The following is an 18163-nucleotide window of genomic DNA, read 5'->3' on the forward strand; positions in this document are numbered from 1 at the left end:
AATGTTCTTGTTTGAATATGATATTAAATTAAGACTCTACCTTATTTCCCTTCATTGAGCTTCAACTGGGCATGAAAATGACTAGAGCAAAGACAATTGATACACAATTATTAAATATATATATTTGTATTTTTCTGAAGCCAAGCTACATGTTGTTCTTTGTGTATTGACAGCACAGCAAACCTAAATTATTCCTGTTATTTATATCACAGTGTAAAAAAAAATGGAATTAATAGGTTACTAAGTTAGCAGTTACTCATAGCAATGGACACTGTCTAGTTCCATAAGAAAGAGAAAGATCTTTGATACCTTCTTAGGGGTCACTCTGTCATATACCTCATAATTCAAAGGCTTAAGTTAATCTGTCCCTGGGGAAAAACTTGTAATCTAAATTAAGTTGACTTTTTTTTTCTGCCAAGATTTTAAGAAAGAAAATAAAGCCATACTTAAGTATTAAGACATTTTTTAAAAGTGTTACCACAGTTAGTGGGTGGAGAGAAGAAAATATATGTCATGATAAAGTATGGAATAGTGGAAAGATCACTGGATTTGAAACTGAACTTGGGTTCAAATCCCACAACTTAACACTAGTACTTTCCCTTAGTAGATCTTTAACATTTATTCATTTGAAATGAATGGAATGTTGGCTTTGCCATGTACATACCTGTGTAGTTTTGGGCAGCTCATCCCATCTCTCAGAGGTGTTTTTTTAATCTATAAAATGAAAATGTTTGAATACATGACTTCTAAGGCATATTCCATCTCTAAATTCCATGATCCCATGATCATTATGATCAATACAATTTACCAATGCTAATAGACCTTATCAGTCTTAGACTATGTATAATTTGTATAGACACATGGAATTTTAGATCTGGAAGGAAGCTTGAAGGTCATTTATCTCAACCTTTTTGTGTCTTACAAATTGGTAAACCGAATATGGCAGAAGTGAAGTGATTTGGTCAATATCACACAGTTAAACTGGGGCAGAGCTGAGGTGATGATAACAACAACATAATAATAATAATAACAACAATAACCCTATTCTAACTCTCAGTATGCTGATCTTTTAACATTCCCTCCATGTAATGTTGTGTGTATCTCATTATACATTATGTGCACTAAAATCTTCGTCTTGAGATCCTTAATCACAGTGCTACTTTTTACAATTATTGAAAGGCACAACCTCAAACACAGCCACCATATTGTGGGCCAGCCTCATTGAATTGGAATGTGACTTCTCAACAAAATAATGAATCCTAATCATGTTACAGCTAAGTCAGATAGGAGAATAATCTTGCTAATGAGATTTATGATACTGTTAAGGGAAGCTTCCCATTGTAATAACTTTGAATTTCTTTTCCAGATGATACCAAGATAGCTCTACATTTAAGAGATAATGGAGGTAGGAACTGATACTTTTCTTCATAAGCAATGTTAATAGGTTACTTAAATATATACTAATCAATTTCTTTCATCTTAATCAGGAAATTGAACAGGTCTTGAAAAATGCAGACCACAGTTTGTGCTCTCATTCTCTACAACTTTGTTTCAGAGGCATGTGGCAGTGGGCAAAGAGGGTGAAGTGCTCTATCAAGGCAGATGAATTCTAACTTCTGTACTGGGCCATAACTATTTAAGATGAAAACAATGTATCATCACATCAAATGTTCAGTTGTTGTTTGAACCCAAATAATGATATGGATGATTTTTCACCAAGTTGGTCAAATTTTATACTTCTATAGACATAATATTAAATAAATGTACTATAAACATAGAGTTATCTAGATTACATTCTTCTGGAGCCCCAGGTAACCATTTTTTTGGGGGGGAGAAGAATCCAAAACATGAATGAATTGAGTAAAGAACTTTAACCAGAGCTATAGAACAGTTTCCATTACATATTTTAGTGTCCCCTATGTCAGGACTTGAAACTTTGAGAAAAATGCTTTTTACACAAAAAAAGTCTGAAAGAATTATTTTTTAGACTCACATTTTATATTAGGTGATATTATTTCAAAGATAATCTGCATGTAACTCTGTAAGCATTATGGATTCTGATAAAAGGAATTTACATAGACACTATTGCTTATTCAGCTCAGGAAGGGGTTCTTCTCATTACACCATTATCTATTATGTAAATAGGGTCATGCTGTGCCATTGATCTAGATGAGGTTTTATTTTTGCAGTCCCAGCTGATTTCCGATTTAAGCTAAAATCCCCCCACCTCAAAAGAGAGCACTATCAATCTATCGATCAATAGATAGATATACTGTAAGAGAAACTTGCCATCCATGATGGGCAACTTCTATATAGAGTCATTCTTTATTGGAACATAAAAGACTTAAGTTAAGAAAATTTCTTCTCAATTTGTCTGGAAAGGGAAAATTTTATCTAATCTACTTCAGCATAAGCTTTATAATAACATTTATTATACATTCTCACACAAATGCACAATATATGATGGTTTTGTACATGGTAATTAATGGATAAAAATTCTGTCTAGGAAAAAAATGAGGATCATAGGTTTGAAAGTGTCCTTAGAGATCATTTTATTCAATTTCATTTGTATAGCATTTTTTGTTTTACAAAGCACTTTCTTCCCTACAATCCCACCTTACATAAGGTAAAATAAATAAATAGATGCTCTTTACCGAATTCTCATCAATAAGGAATATTAGTTAGTGAAGTAAAGATGTCAACCTTTAGAAAGGGTGAAAATATCATCTTAGCTTTCAAAAATATCAGCCTGTTCTTAACTCTTCCCTCTTCCTCACCCATCAATCATAGTGCCAAATCTTATTCATACTTCCTTTCCAAATTATCTCATGTGTACGTTATATTCAGTCCTATTGTTAGCAACCGCTTAGGACTCTATGGGATTCTCCACACTGTCTTCCATGATGTACCTCTTCCCTGGCACCTCTAGCACTATCTCTACACATACAACTCTACCTTTTTCAGAAATCTTTCTCATCTTTGATGGTAAAGCTCAAGTGTCACACCTTCCATCAAGATGTTTCTGTTTTCCTCAGTTAGAAGTGGATCTTACCTGTTTTACTCATTTTATTCTACTTTGCTTGATACTACCTATACTTTAAAATTGCATTCCAGAACTTTAAAACGCACTCCCCATAAATCATATTCACCTTCACTTTGAGTTAACATTTTTGTCTTACTTGTGCTACAGACCAAGAAAGGACTCTACATTGAAATTCAAATCTAAGTGCCAAAGCATTTAAAAAATGTAGAACAGCTCACATATATTTAACCTATATATAATATTTCTGTGTTTTAAATTAGCATATTAGGTTGAAAATCAACTTCAAAAAGGAATTTTCTTCCATTAATAGAAAGTATGTATAATCTAAAAATAATTGACTAATAGATTGAAATATTCACATTTGGTGTCTGCTAAAGTTTCCAACTCCAAGAAATTACTGAACCAGCTTCATGAGCAACTATCATCTTCATTATCATTATAATTTTCACTGCCAACAAATTGCTTTGATTTTTATATCATAAGAGAAATCCTTTGGTTTTTCTATAGGATTCCATAACTAGGAGAAAAAGTTTCCATTGTAGGGCTGGAGATATACTCTGTTGACTGAAAGTAAACTGTGCTCTGTGCAAAGAGGGTAAATGTTAGCAGGATGGCTATTAACCAATGCAGTTAGGGGCCTTGCAGATAAAAAAAAAACACAAACAAATAAATAGATATCAAATGGCCCTTCACTTCATACGAACTTTACCCACTTCTCTAAGAATAGTAGAGGAGTAATAATGGAAAACAGGGCAAAAGATGCTGGGATCAGAGTTAGATTGAATGGGATGTCTTTATCCATTGCCAATGAATTGATATGCTAGCAGAAGGACCGAATCCCATCAAATGTAAATTCTCATTGCAGATGAAACCAAAAGAGTTGAAGAAGTTGTATTTGAATTGAATGATAACTCCTTAGAGGGACAAATAAAGAAGTTGGCGGAAATGCTTGCCTTAAAGTGATCATAATGAGTATGAACAAACAGTAAAGATAACTGCAGGTTAGGGAGCAACATTTGCTACAGAATGAATACACACACAGAATGTATGTGTCTGTACGTATGTGACAACACATACACGCATGTACGTGTTTCTATACACATATGTGTATTGTATGTGTGTGTGTATATGTTTGTGTATGTGAGTATGTGTATAAAAAGTTTGGTAATTAAGAAATGAATGAGGCCAAAAATGGTTTACTCAGAACTCTCAAGCTCAGCTGTAATAGTTTCTTTAAGGAAAGGCCAAAGATAAAGAATATTTCTTGTTATTGAGTTCTTTCAGTTGTGTCTGGCTCTCTGTGACTCTATTTGGGGTTTTCTTGGCAAAGATATTAGAGTTCTTTGTTTTTTTTTTTTATCAAAGATAAGTCTCTAAGCCAGGAAAGGGAAGTGATATATTGAGAAATATAATTTATGTTAAAAACACAAGCTATTAAGAGCAAAAGAATACACAAATGAATTGTCATTATGTAGTCAGATGGTAGACTAATTAGATAAGAGGTCAAAACTAATCCAAAAATGGGGGGAAAGGTTAAAGTTTAATAGATATTATATATACAACAGTGTCCATCTAACCTATTTAAACAAGATGTTTTAGCAGTATTAATTAGGGACTAATTAGCAACATTGATTAGGAAATTTTAACTAATGTACAATAGTCACCCCAATGAGAACACCTAAATAGTCAAGAAGTGGCCTTAGTGAGCTAAACACCTTATCTTCTCAATAAGCGAAGATGTCAGGGAAAAGAAATAGTAGCTTAGAAGATCGGCTTACTTGGAGAATATCATATGTATGAGAGACATAATGAGCAGCATCTCTTCACAAAGCAGAAAAAGTACTGAAGAAGGCAACAAACAGGACTAGGGGAAGCCTGGCAAGACACCTAACTCAGTCAAGTTGTTCCAAGGGCATTTATAGATAAATCTATGGTGAAGATAACAAATACACACAAGATTAAAGGGATAAATCAACAAGCATTTCTTAAGTGCCTACTATGTAGAGGTACTGATCTAAGTGTTGGGGATACACAGAAAAGTGATATAGTTCCTAACCTTAAGGAGCAAATCTCATGGTCAATCTACACATATTGGTAGCATTTCTGCAGTGATCTAATCTCATACTGATGACAGTGAAAACCCAGCATATTTGGATTAGCATCACTAGTACCCTATATGGTATATGGGGGGGAGGGGAGAAGCATCAAATGGACAACAGAAAATTAAGTCAGAAAGGGCAAAACAAAAGCACATGAAAAAATTCAACTGGGGCACCTCAGTTTTATAGGCACTAAGGGAGATTTTTTAAAATTATGTCTTTAAAAAGAAAATAATGCCAACAGAACAGACAAGGTCACAATTGTTCCTGTTTGTGGATGATGTTATCTCACTATAGTGGAAAGTATATCAGAGGAAAGATAAAAACAAGATTTACATAGAGTTAGGTGTGAATACATTGATAGTAATATCAGTGAAAACTCTTATTCATTGAAATATAAGACTAAAACCCTGAAATGCAGAGTTATTGAAAGCAAAAATTTTAAATGACATATCCTGAACATATAACATAGTCTTTCACATAAAATGTGAACTACTGGAGGGCAGAAGCTGTTTCATTTTTGAAAAAAATAATTTTTCATTATTTATATCTCTAATACCTAATATAGTACCTGGTATATATAATAGGCACTTAATAATTGCTTGTTGACTGTCTCATACGTAATATTTACTTCATATACATTTTTAAGAGAATTCAAATAAAACATAAACAATGGAGAAAATGCTGGGTATAGGCAGACATTTATCTTAGACTTTAGAAAAGCAGATTTCAGTATTTTCTGATGAAAGCTAGATAGGGTTATATGGCCGGAAATGCCCAAATGGAAAATAGCTCAAGAAGGAAGGAAGGCTATAAAAAAATCAACATTGGGACAAAACAGTCAAGTCAACTAGCATTTATTAATAGCTTACTAGGTGTGAAGCACTTTGATAAACATGAAGTGTATAAAGAAAAGCAAAGGAGCTGCAAAAAGATAAAGGCAGAGAAGAGAAAAGTAAAGATTGTCACCTTCTCTGTATTTGTATCCCAGGAAGTTGGTAGTGCTTGGCACACACTAAGTGCTTTATAAAGACTTGCTTGCTTACCAATTGATTAAAAGTGACAATGCTTCATACAGATCTCCCCATTGACCCAAGATTTAAAAGGAAGCCCCCAGGATATTGAAGGAGAGATGTATTATTTTACAAATCAGAATGCAGTAAGAGTGAAGACTCAAGTTCAAAACCAGCAACGTATTTAGCACGTAAGGAGCAGGAACCTGTGTTTTACCTTTGTATACTTTGCCACCTCAGTGGATTTAAGAAGAAAGAGAAACAATCAGAGAAATTTTCCATGAACAAGGGCATTTGATTTTAGTAGAACCAATGACTTGCCTAGAGCTTTTCATTTATGCTTGACATGAAGCACAAAGTTTCAAAGCAACAAAGTTACGCAGTGTTTTCTCTCGCTGTATATCCTTAGTCAATTTCAACAAACCTTTAATTATGCATTGAATTTTATGATAACTGTTTGAGTCCAGAAAATACCTCTGAAGCTACAGGCCTGAGCTTTGTTTCAAAGATTTGTCAATCTTTTAGAAAGATCTTGGTGATCTAGGACATAAGAATATAGTCTTCATCTTTTGGAAGTGAGAGACTACAAAATCATAATTTAAGAGAATCTTTTCTTTTAAAACATGAGACAATTGTTCATCTCTGTGTGGTACATTGCAAGATGTGGCAATCAAGATTTTGTAAAGTTATAATAAAAGAGTTCTATATAAATTCTGAATTTCTTTTCCATCTGGAACTTTGAAGGCTAATATCATGCTTGCTGAATTAATTTGAAGTAAATTAAAATTCAAAATATCTTCAAAGCAAATTATTCCTCCCCTTTCAGTTTCCTTTAAAAAAAAAATTTGCTGATACATGTGTCAAATACTGACTCTGGAGTCAAAAGACCCAAGCTTGAGTTTGACTCTGCCATTCACATTTATGACCTTGGAACGGACATTTGACTTCAATTTCTGCACTTATAAAGTGAATGGGTTGGACTGGAAAACATTTAAGACCCTTTTCAGCTCAAAATCGGTGCTCCTATGTCCCATGCTCTTATTTGATTCTTTTAATGGCATCATAATGCATGATGTATAACCATAAAATTTCTGTTATACCACTGAGCGTTGTCATAAATATTGATTTCTTGTATCACAAAAGCAATTTGCCAGGACTAGCCATGTCAAGATTATATTCAAGTTTGCTAATTAAATCTTCCTTACATTTTTACCCTTTCCAGAAATGTGGATAATTCAACCATTCTGTGATATTTAGTAAGTGCTTACTAAGTGTATATTTCGATTTACACTGATGATGACAGTTGTGAGAAATCATGAAATTGTGCCCGTTTTGTTGGCACAGCAGAGTAAAAAAATAGATTTGTAATCAGAAGATGAGTCCAGATTCTAGTGACTTCACATCCCTGGGCCTATTTCCTCATCAAAATGAAGGGTCAGTCCCTTTTCAGCTCTAAATCAATACCATGTTCAACCTTTAAGTGAGAACTGAACTGGATGGTTTTGTAGCCGGTGCCAACATTGCATGCTGTATCTTGGTGGTTGACTCGATTATTTCCAGCATTAACACTTTATATTAAAAAGAGTCAAATTAATAATTCTACCAACAAATTGAGTCTCTGAAGTTTGTATATTTGTGTGATTTATAATAACATTTTGGGACGTAGAAAAGTAACATAAATTGAATTAATAGACGAAGTGTTTTCAATTGAAAAGTAAAATGAAGGGTTTATACCCAATGATGCCTAAGAACCCTTTAAAATCTAATTTTCTATGAGCCTGTGTGTATTCATGTGATGAAATGATACTTGGATTTCCATAGAACCCATAAAAATTGAGCTTGTCTGGATATTTTTCAATTTATCTCTGACCTACCTAAAATAAGGGGCAACTACGTGGTACGGTGGATAGAGTGCTGGGTCTGGTGTCAGGAAGACTCCTCTTCCTGAATTCAAATCTGCCTCAGACACTGTGTGACCCTGGGCAAGTCACTTAACCCAGTTTGCCCCAGTTTCCTCATCTGTAAAATGAACTGGAGAAGGAAATGGCAAACCACTCCAGTTTCTTTGCCAAGAACACCACATATGTGGTCACAAGGAGTTGGACATGACGGAAAGCAATTACCAACTTAAAATAAGTGCTTAGAGGTGAACAGCATTCCAAAATTCCAGATGTGAGCTCATTAGACTAGCGTGCAATGGGGATATCACCATCCTAGTCCTATACAGTCCTATATAATATAACCTAAGATTACATTACATTTTTTGGCTGTTGTTTCATATTAAGCTTGCAACTCACAATCTGTCTTTCCCAAATCTCTTTTTTTTCCAGATAAACTGGTTTCTAGTCATTCAGGTTGAATTTTCTGAGTAAAAGAGCAAGACTTTGCATTTGTTCCTATTAAATTTCATCATATAATCTTTTCCCTCAATGTTCTAGCCTGTCTGGAACTCCCAGAACCTTATTTTGTCATGCAATATTTTAACTATCTCAGATAACTTTGTGTTAGCTGTCATTAGAAGCAACCAGTGGAGGCAATGCTGGGCTTGGAGTCAGGAAAAACTGAGTTCAAATTTGGCCTCAGACATTTCCTAGTTGTATAACCCTAGACGAGTCACTTAATCTCTGTTTGCCTCGGTTTCCTCAAATGTAAAATGAGGATAACTGATAGCACCTACATTCCAATATCGTGAGGATCAAATAACATATATTTGTAAAGTGTTTAACACAGTGCCTATCACATAGCAGGTGCTATAGAACTTCTTATCTCCTTCCTGCCATCTGCAATGTGGATAGGCATCCATACCATCATTGCCTTTATCTAGATCATTGCTAAAACTGTTCAACAGAACAGTGCTAAGTGTAGGGGCCTTCACAAGGAACCAACTTTCATGTTAATATTTTACCATTAATGACTAATTTGTGTATTTCATCATTCAATCACTCCTGATTCCTCCCAACTCAACTCTCGTCTTGCCAATAACTATACAAACTTTAAGCATAGATAACAGGAGAGATTATCAAACATTTAGTTAAAATCTCAGTAAATTGCATCTATTGCATTTATCTCATCTACCAACCTAATACCTTGTAGGAAGAAAAACAGAAATGATTGTAGTTTGTCCTGACTTCTTCTAAACGAAGGCCTTTGGGGCCTTTTTCTCATTACCATTTTAGGTGTTCAATAATCATCTGCTAATTGTATGCAGACTCTATTCTCAACCTTATTTTTTTTTTATCAGTATGTTTGCCCTTCTCAATCCTGTAGCATTTCGTCTAGATTTCCAGGTTCTTTCAGTGATAGTGCTGATAGTGGCTTAGCAGTCATATTTGTGAATACAGTCAGGACCCTAGGATGCAGTGCATCTGGGCTGGTCCCTTAAATCCATCTAGGAGCTCTCTTTCTGTATCCTTATCATATGTTGGGAACATTCTATTTTTGTTCTCTTATTTCTAGTTTAAGCATCATTCTCCCAGGCAAGGATAAAAGAAGCAAAAGAATAGCACACCAGCCCTGTCTTCTGTCCATTTTCTAACATCACCCAGTACAAAGTAAGCTCCCCAACAAAAAGACTGCTCCATTTTTGTCTTTAGACATATGATAAGCATTTGCATTGAACTGAATCATCCCATATTCCCTGAACAGAGGGCCCATCCCATCCTTTTTTTGATCTTCCTTTTTAACCCATAGAGTTAAATAAATTCATGTTGTTGCCTTTAGCTTTCTTGGCTATCTCCAGTTCATTTTAAACCCTTAATGCTCTTGACATTCTTCTTAAAAATCTGTCCCAACGGTAGCTAGGTGGCACAGTGGATAGAGCACCAGCCCTGAAGCCAGGCGGCCCTGAGTTCAAATCCTCAGACCAAACACTTGACACTTACTAGCTGTGTGACCCTGGGCAAGTCACTTAACCCCGATTGCCTAAAAAAAAAAATCTGTTCCATTCTTCCATGTTCAGTCTCCATTACTTGTACTTTTTCCATCTTCTTTACATGCCTTTAAAAATGATTGGTTAATTATCATACTTTAATTTTATACCACATTAATTTCCAAATATATTCGTCCCTCTTTTCCCCTACCAGCAAGCTTTAACACATAATAAGTGCTTAATAAATGCTTTTTTCATTCTTCCATCCATTCATCTTTGTAATAAAGAATTTTTTATAAGAAAGAAAAAACGTCAATTGAACAAAACTAGCCAACACTTCAATACTTTCTGACAGTATTATGAAATGTTTGCACTTAAAGTCCCTCTGTTCTGTAAAGAGAGGAGAGAAATATATTTTCTCCTATCTTCTCCAGGGTCAAGTTTTGTAACTGTAATTATATAGTGATCAAGTTTTGTTCATTGTTGGGGGAGAGGTATTACTCTTTTTTTTTTGTTACCATTGTAATCACTGTGTATACTCTTTTCATGGTTTGCTTACTTTACACTGTTAGTTCATATAAGACTTTCTGTCTTTTGAATTAATTATATTTGTTGTTATGACATAGTAACATCCCATTATATTAGTAAACCACAGTACATTTATTCATTTCCTTGTCAATGGGCAACGATTTTTTTCCCCATTATGTTTCAGTTTTTGCCACCTTACAGTGTTGCTGTGATTACTTTTGGTGTATGTGGGACTTTATTTTGATCTTCCTCTTATATTTGCTTTATAGTAGGGTCCCTTGGTCAAATAATATGGACATTTTAGCACCTCCCCCACTTTTTTTTTTAACACCATTGAAAATTGCTTTCCAGAATGGTCAGCTGACACAGAGTTTCTGTATGTGAGTTTTCCCCATATATATGCATTGTCTCTTTAGAAAGTTCCCCTTGTCCTGCTCGTGTGTGTGTGTGTGTGTGTGTGTGTGTGTGTGTGTGTGTGTGTGTCTTCATCGTTTCATTTTCTCACTTTTGATGTTATGTGTTGTGATATTGCTTGTAATTTTCCATCATTCTCTTCCATAATGTTTTACAAGCTATCTTTTGCTATAAACTGTTACACAGGCTCCCATGTCTCTTTCACAGAGAAATTGAGTCTTCACTGACTGAGGTAGTTTCTGAAGCTATCAGAGGCCTCAGTTTGGCTCAGTGGATAGAGTGCTAGACTTGGAGGCAGGAAGACTTGAGTTCAAATATTGCCTCGGACACTTCCTTAGCTATATGACCCTGGACTAGACACTTAAACTCTCCCAGCCTCTGTTTCTAGATTTGTAAGAGGAGGATAATAATAATACTTAACCCATAGGGTTATTTTCAGGTAATAATAATGAGATAACTTAGGTAAAGTGATTTGCAGATTGTAAAGTGCTATATAAATACTAGTTCTTGTTACTGTTATTTTTCTGGAATTGCTTGGTCTTCTTTCAAAATACGTTTTATATCAGACTTCTCTAAAAATGAGGATATATTTAATATCTCGACCTTTGTCCACTTCTTATTTTTAACAGTTAAATAGTTAAGTTCAGAACTGCTGTTATCACGTAGTGGCTTCTACTCTTCGGTCTTCTTTGAATTTGATATTAAATTTAATTTTTGCTCCAACTGGTTGATTATCTGGTTGCATAGACAGCTAATTCAGAATTGTTTGAATTAGTCCTTTTTTATCTAAGAAAATAGGTTCAGTTTGGTTGTTAACGTAGTGCCTCTAACTCTCTTTTTGAAGAAAATATTGTATTGCAGGAGGGAGAAATATACCTTTGGCCTTTGCATTTATAAGCACCAAAACTCAAGGTATAGGTTAACTTTGTTTGGATACTCTTGCTAATTACTTTTATAACTGACAGTATTTCAAAACCTCCAAATAACTTCAGGGTAGCTGTTTTGCTTCTGATCTTACTGAACCCTGCAAGGTGACCAAGCATCCTATTAAATTATATTTCCTGTTGCCTTTGGGTACGTGATTAAATTGATTCTTTTAATCATCTCTCTAAGGAGAACATATTAATGTTTCACCCATTTTGATGACTGTCAAAGATTGATGGTTGTTAGATGTAAATTGCTTATTAAGGGTACTAACAGTTAAATGAATTGTTTGTAGGTAGTGTAAGAATATTATTTTGTTTATCTCCTGCTACCTGTTGTGGGTTTTTTTCATCCACTTTGTCACTATTAGTATAAAGATTGAACAGGAGCTCATTTTGGTATTTGTATCTTCTCATTTGACATATCACATGCCATAAACTAGTCATTTAATATTAGTTTGTTGAATTATTTAATTGGACTGAAGTTAATTAAAAACTTAAGATATATACTTTTTTAAGTCTGGAAGCATCTTTGGATCCAAAAAAGATCATCTCTACATAGTCTGGTGAAAAGTCTCTTCATGATTCATTATATTTGTTCCATGAACAATAGAGAATTTGCTACCAGAACTTGTGTTCTGGCAGACACTGCTAGAGATTATATCTGATGGCACCGACCTTGAGGACAGATTGTAACCTTCATGTTATGTTGAGATGTCTGAGTACAGCTTTTGTGGAGGAATTTTGCAGAATTTATTGGTGAAACTAGTGGAACATGCATGAGGGGAAAAGTTAATTCAAAGGCACATTCTACCAAGTGATTTATTTCAAAGTTCTAATGCAGGTGCACTTTAATAAGCCACTGTAGAATAACTGGGCTAATTCAGATTTTCTAAGGTTATGCTTCAAATTTCTTCTGTTCATATCAGAAGACTTTTCATCCAGCTATAATATATAAGAGCATTACTTGTACTTTTTCAGTGGAATAATTAAGGTTCTATTTTTATTGCCAATCTATAGTGACAGATCAAGTATCTTAGGTTCCATTTATCATTCTGTCAAGTTATTATTTTTTCTTTTCATATATAAATCATCAAAGTAACCTATCGTTTGGTATTTCTTCTACCTCCACTGGACTTTTGATCTGTGTCTTTCCTATAGATCATAGGCTCATAAGTAAAGAAAATTGTTACTTCTTTTTGACAGGTTGTTGAATATCTATCACTTCCAGTTCATGGAATTCTAAAATCCCTCAGAGTTCAGTTTTATCTCATGCTTTATCTGGCTAATTTTCATAGAAGCCCAAACTTGTGCTTTAGAGGAAAAGAAATGTCCTGAAAATGAATCATTCAGATGATGTTGAGGACAAGGTGGTGCATTTTTTCCCCCCTGAAATAGGAGAAAAAGTAGAAAAAAAAATCTCTCCTCTGACTTCTCTAGCATATGTTCTTCATTTCTTTCTTCCTGTGACCAAAGCTAACTCTGTGTCCCCAAAGTAGGTACTATATCTAATGATTCATTCAAAAGTCCCATTTTAGTGGGTAATGACTTCCTAGAGCTGATGGGTTATCCTCTCTTCCCAAGTTTAGAATGGAAAATTGTGAAGTAGAATGAGAAAGATCCCAAAATGCTCTTTTTCCCACAGAATATATGTTAATTAGTATTGAGCAAAAAGCAATTAATGATCATTATTGCTAACATTTATTTAACTTTAAGATTTGCAGGTGTTTTGTATATTTCATTTCATTTGATATTCACAACAACCTTATCCTCATTTTACTGATAAGAAAGCTAAGGGTTAGACAGGTCAAGTGACTTGCCATCCATCATACATCTGCTAAATATCTGAAGCAGGATTTGAACTCAGGTCTTCTTGACTGCAGGTCTAGCACTTTATACAATGTGCCACCTAACTAATGAGATTTATTAACTCATTTCCAATATGTGCACAAGCATGAAGGCATACTTTAATTTGAGTAAAGACAGCTCTGTGTTTTCAAGGACAAGGCTTTAAATGACTTGGGTTTTGATGGTGTCATACAGTGTGCAGGGAAGGTGGAATTAATATAGAGCTAAAATTTTTTTAATATATATACACTTTATTTGTAAATCAAGACAATAAAGCAAATTCCAATCTGATGGTGAAAATAAAATATAACTTGCTTACATAGTTTATGATAAAATAAGCAAACACAGTGCATATCATAAAATATCTCTGAACATAAAATATCTCCTGTTTGCTGTTCTCAGTCTTGAGAACATTTTTGCTGAAGCGTCTATTCTGAGCTCATTTTTCAATTAACATTTTTTCTATGTCTTTCATGTTATCTTTCCACTAGATTTGCTGGGTTCTGTTAAAACTCATTGCTTCCTTCCTGCACTGTCTTTATTAGCTGGTATGGTGGATAGAGCATTGGACCTAGAGTCAGAGAGATCTGAGTTCAAATACTTATTCCAATTCCATATGAAATTAGCTTCCTTTAGTTCTAGTAATTCTGCTCTAGATGGCATCACGTTACACTTTTACTAAATTTTAATTGCTTGCATTCTGCAATGTTGAAATAAAACTACATAAGATATTGAAACTCTCCTGGCCCATAAGGACAAGACTTAATTACAGTGGTGTCAAAGAATAAATATACTGATTGGGAACATTGCTGTAAGCTACTGTGACCAAACATTATTCCACTGACCATAATTACTCGATGGATCAAACCCAACCACAAAATTTTTTAGCAGGAGAGTAATTAATTCATGTTGCCGCTATAGCATGTATGTCAGACTTTTTTTTGTCTTAAATTTCATTTGCAATTTTGCCTTTGTCATTTAACCTCCAGAAATTATATTTAGAGCCAGAGGGAAGGAAAGGAAGGGAGAAGAGAAAAGGGAGTCATTACTTTGTACTTCTTTAGATGTGTTTTCTTTATAATTCTTACAAAGAACAAGATTCTCACTAGTTAAGTAAAACCACTGGAAAGATTAAAATGAAAAACAATGAATGCAATTAGAATCACTGATTTTCCTACTTGGAAGAGCCCTTAGGAGTCTTCTGGCATCCCCAAACCTGAATAGGAATTCCTTATAAAAACAGTTTCCAAATAAATAATCAGTCATCCAAGTATGCTTTGAAGACTTCAAAATCATTCTCTCTCTGTCTCTCCCTCTCTCCCCCCTCTCCCACTGACCCCTCTCTTCTACCCCCAACACAAACCCTGGTTTTATTGCCATTCTCCCGCTATTGAAGATTGGACTAGTACAACCAATTACTGGCATTGTAAAATCATAGAATCATGAAATAATAAAAGGGGAATTTAAGATGATATACTCAACCTTTCAACATTTAGGAGAGAAGTCATTCATCAAATAGCTATCAATTAAAATACTCTTATCATAGGACTCATATGATTACTCTAGCAAATATTGTGAAATACCTTCCTAGTGCAGATGTAGAGGGAAAGGACTATGTCCCACTTTATGTTAACCATGTTATATCAGTCTTTTACTCTAGAGAGCTTTATGTTTCCCAATCATTGTGCCATGGATAGGGGTAGAATAGACAAAGCCTGTGAAGAGGGCCGTAACAGCTTCTACAGTTCTTTCTAAAATAGTTTCTTGTCCAGCTTCCTTCTTTTCATCTTCATAAGAGATTATATCCAAATCATAATGTGCAGCCATTTCTCTTGGGCCATGAAAATTTAATATCTCTGCACACTTGGTTCTCCATGTTTCCATTTTTCATTTATGATATTCATGTATGGCATACCTTTTATCTGCCCCCGTAACAAAATTCAGATTTAAGTCCCAGGACTTGGTGTATTTAAAATTTGACTATCATGACTATGCCATCAAGATGTACTGACTGCATGGCCATGGAGTCCTTCCTCCTTACCTTCTTGTGGGGTTATAACATCAATTCCACTAGAATAAATGTCTAAATGATGTCATTGTTCACAAGTAGTTCCAGGAGTAAGAAGTGATGTCTCATTGCTCAGGCTGACTTAGGTTAGTTGTGTTTCCAGGGACTAAATCAAGACAGATTTCCCATGTATGTACATATGTAGACCCACATACAGTGCCTCAAGGGAACCTGTAAGATAGGCTGCCTAAGCTAGAGGCTAAAAGGCTCTCATTAATCTTCACAAGTCTTGTGTCTAATATCAAAGTCTAATGGGAATTGGCAATGGCTTGAGATACTGTAATTTCAGATGGCCACTTTAAATAAATGCCACTGAAAGGCATTTATTGGTAATATAAGGAATTTATTGGCAATATACCAATATAACCAAAAGGTTACCATTACATTCCATGAATGTTACTATAACTCAACAAATGGGCCCTCCCTTTCCTGGACTACCTTATCTCTTTCACTACCACCTCTCCAACCCCTCGTTATATTAGTACCCTAATATAACTGCCTTTGCATTCATTTTCCATATGCTTATAATTGCCCAATCTGTCTCCGTCGGAGAATGTATGCTATTTGAGAACAGAAATGCTCACACTGTCATCTTTGTATTCCCAGTACTTAGCACAGGGCCAGGCATTTGGTAGTTGTTTAATAATTGCTTTCTGACTAGTTGATTGATTATATAGATGTCCAGTTCAATCTAAGGAAGAACCCAAACATACTTTTTTAAGGATTCCAAACTTTGCTTTGAGGGTTAAATTGTTTCCTCTAAAGAGACTGGGACAGCAGATATGCCTGGCAGTCAAAGTCAAAGCTTTATACAGGCTGATTGTTATCTTAAATGAAATTAGTGACCTTAGTAAATATTAGCCAAGTATTACTTTCTACATTATGAGCCCAATTAATCCTTACTTCCTTCCCTACTGAGAAGCCTTTATCTTCTCAGCATGCATTTACACAGACTGGGAGAATCACACATTAATTCTATGAACGCTTTGGAAAACAAATGCTCAGATATTGCTCAAATAGCACAGCTGAGATAGGTGAGGAGTTGCCGTCACTGTCATCCCAAAGACAAATTATGAAGAAGATGAGAGTGATTTGAGGATTCTTTTGTATGCCTTTTTGATAGAGTCTCTCTCTCTCTCTCTCTCTCTCTCTCTCTCTCTCTCTCTCTCTCTCTCTCTCTCTCTCTCTCTCTCTCTCTCTCTCTCTCTCTCTCTCTTTCTCTCTCTTTCTTTCTAGGTGCTTGGCACCTTCATTTGTTTTCATGCTTGCCCAGGATTTATTAACTCTGGATAGCTCCTCAAGTTCCAAATATTTACAGATTTCATTGCCTCCCATAAAAAATTTCTATCCTATAGCCTGTTGCCTCAGGCGATATTTTCTCATATGTGATAGAAAACTAATCCAATAATCCAGCTCTTCTAAATGGCAGTGTAACACTCCCCACACACACTAGCCATTGATCTTCCTGCTCTTCACTCTGTTTGGTAGCTTCTATGTAGTGATATATGGAATGGAATGGAATCTCCTTAAGGGCAGGGGCTGTTTGCTGTTGTTGTCGTTTCTATTTCTGTTTTTTTTTCTTTGTATCTACAGTTCCAAGCTCATAGTAAGTGCTTAAAAATATTTGTTGATTGATGTTACCTGTCTATAATCTTCTCCCAGTTTGCATAAATACTGAAATTAAGCTTTACTATGTCTTTCAATATTGTTGAAAGGACATAATTTTTTTAAAATAAATCAATTTAATAATACTAATTCATGTTAAAATATTACTACAGATGGATAAGCCTTTCCTAACAGAGTACTAATATATTGAGGGTCTTTAATCCATTACCTCAAAATATTAATTCCAGCTGTGGGGATGTTAGGTACTTCGAGTAGCATGGAGTTGAGAACGGAAAGCTAATTTGGTGACAGTATTTCTGTTCAGGTGCCTCAACTTGTACCATATAGGAACCTGACCATTCCATCTGTGCTTAAGAATTTCCCTGGAAGGGGATGCCCCTCAATTGGAACATGGCTGAACAAGTTGTGGCATCTGAATGTAATGGGATACTACTGTTCTGTAAGAAATGACGAGTAGGTAGATTTCAGAAAAACCTGCAAAGACTTATATGAACTGATTCTGAGAGAAGTGAGCAGAACCAGAAGAACATTGTACATAGTAATAGCAACCCATGTATGATGACCAGCTTTGATAGATTAGCTCTTCTCAGCAAAACAAGGATCCAAGACAATTCCTAAAGATTTCAGATGGAAAATGCTATCCACATCCAGAGAAAGACCTATAGCGTCAGAATGCAGATTGAAGCATACTATTTTCTCTTTTTTGTTTTTGTTTTTTTCTTTCTTATGGTTT

General features: G+C 34.9%; 1 protein-coding gene across 1 annotated transcript in view; it reads left to right on the forward strand.

Moving 5' to 3' along the window:
* PLXDC2 (plexin domain containing 2) overlaps positions 1 to 18163 on the forward strand; it is a 495943-nt gene that overhangs the window by 441650 nt on the left and 36130 nt on the right. The window contains 1 exon segment of the mRNA XM_020966887.2: positions 1367 to 1405. Coding sequence (XP_020822546.1) covers positions 1367 to 1405 — 39 coding nt within the window.

Source organism: Phascolarctos cinereus, unplaced genomic scaffold (assembly GCF_003287225.1).
Source record: "Phascolarctos cinereus isolate Bilbo 61053 unplaced genomic scaffold, phaCin_HiC Scaffold_1;HRSCAF=81, whole genome shotgun sequence".
Classification (NCBI taxonomy): Eukaryota; Metazoa; Chordata; class Mammalia; order Diprotodontia; family Phascolarctidae; genus Phascolarctos; species Phascolarctos cinereus.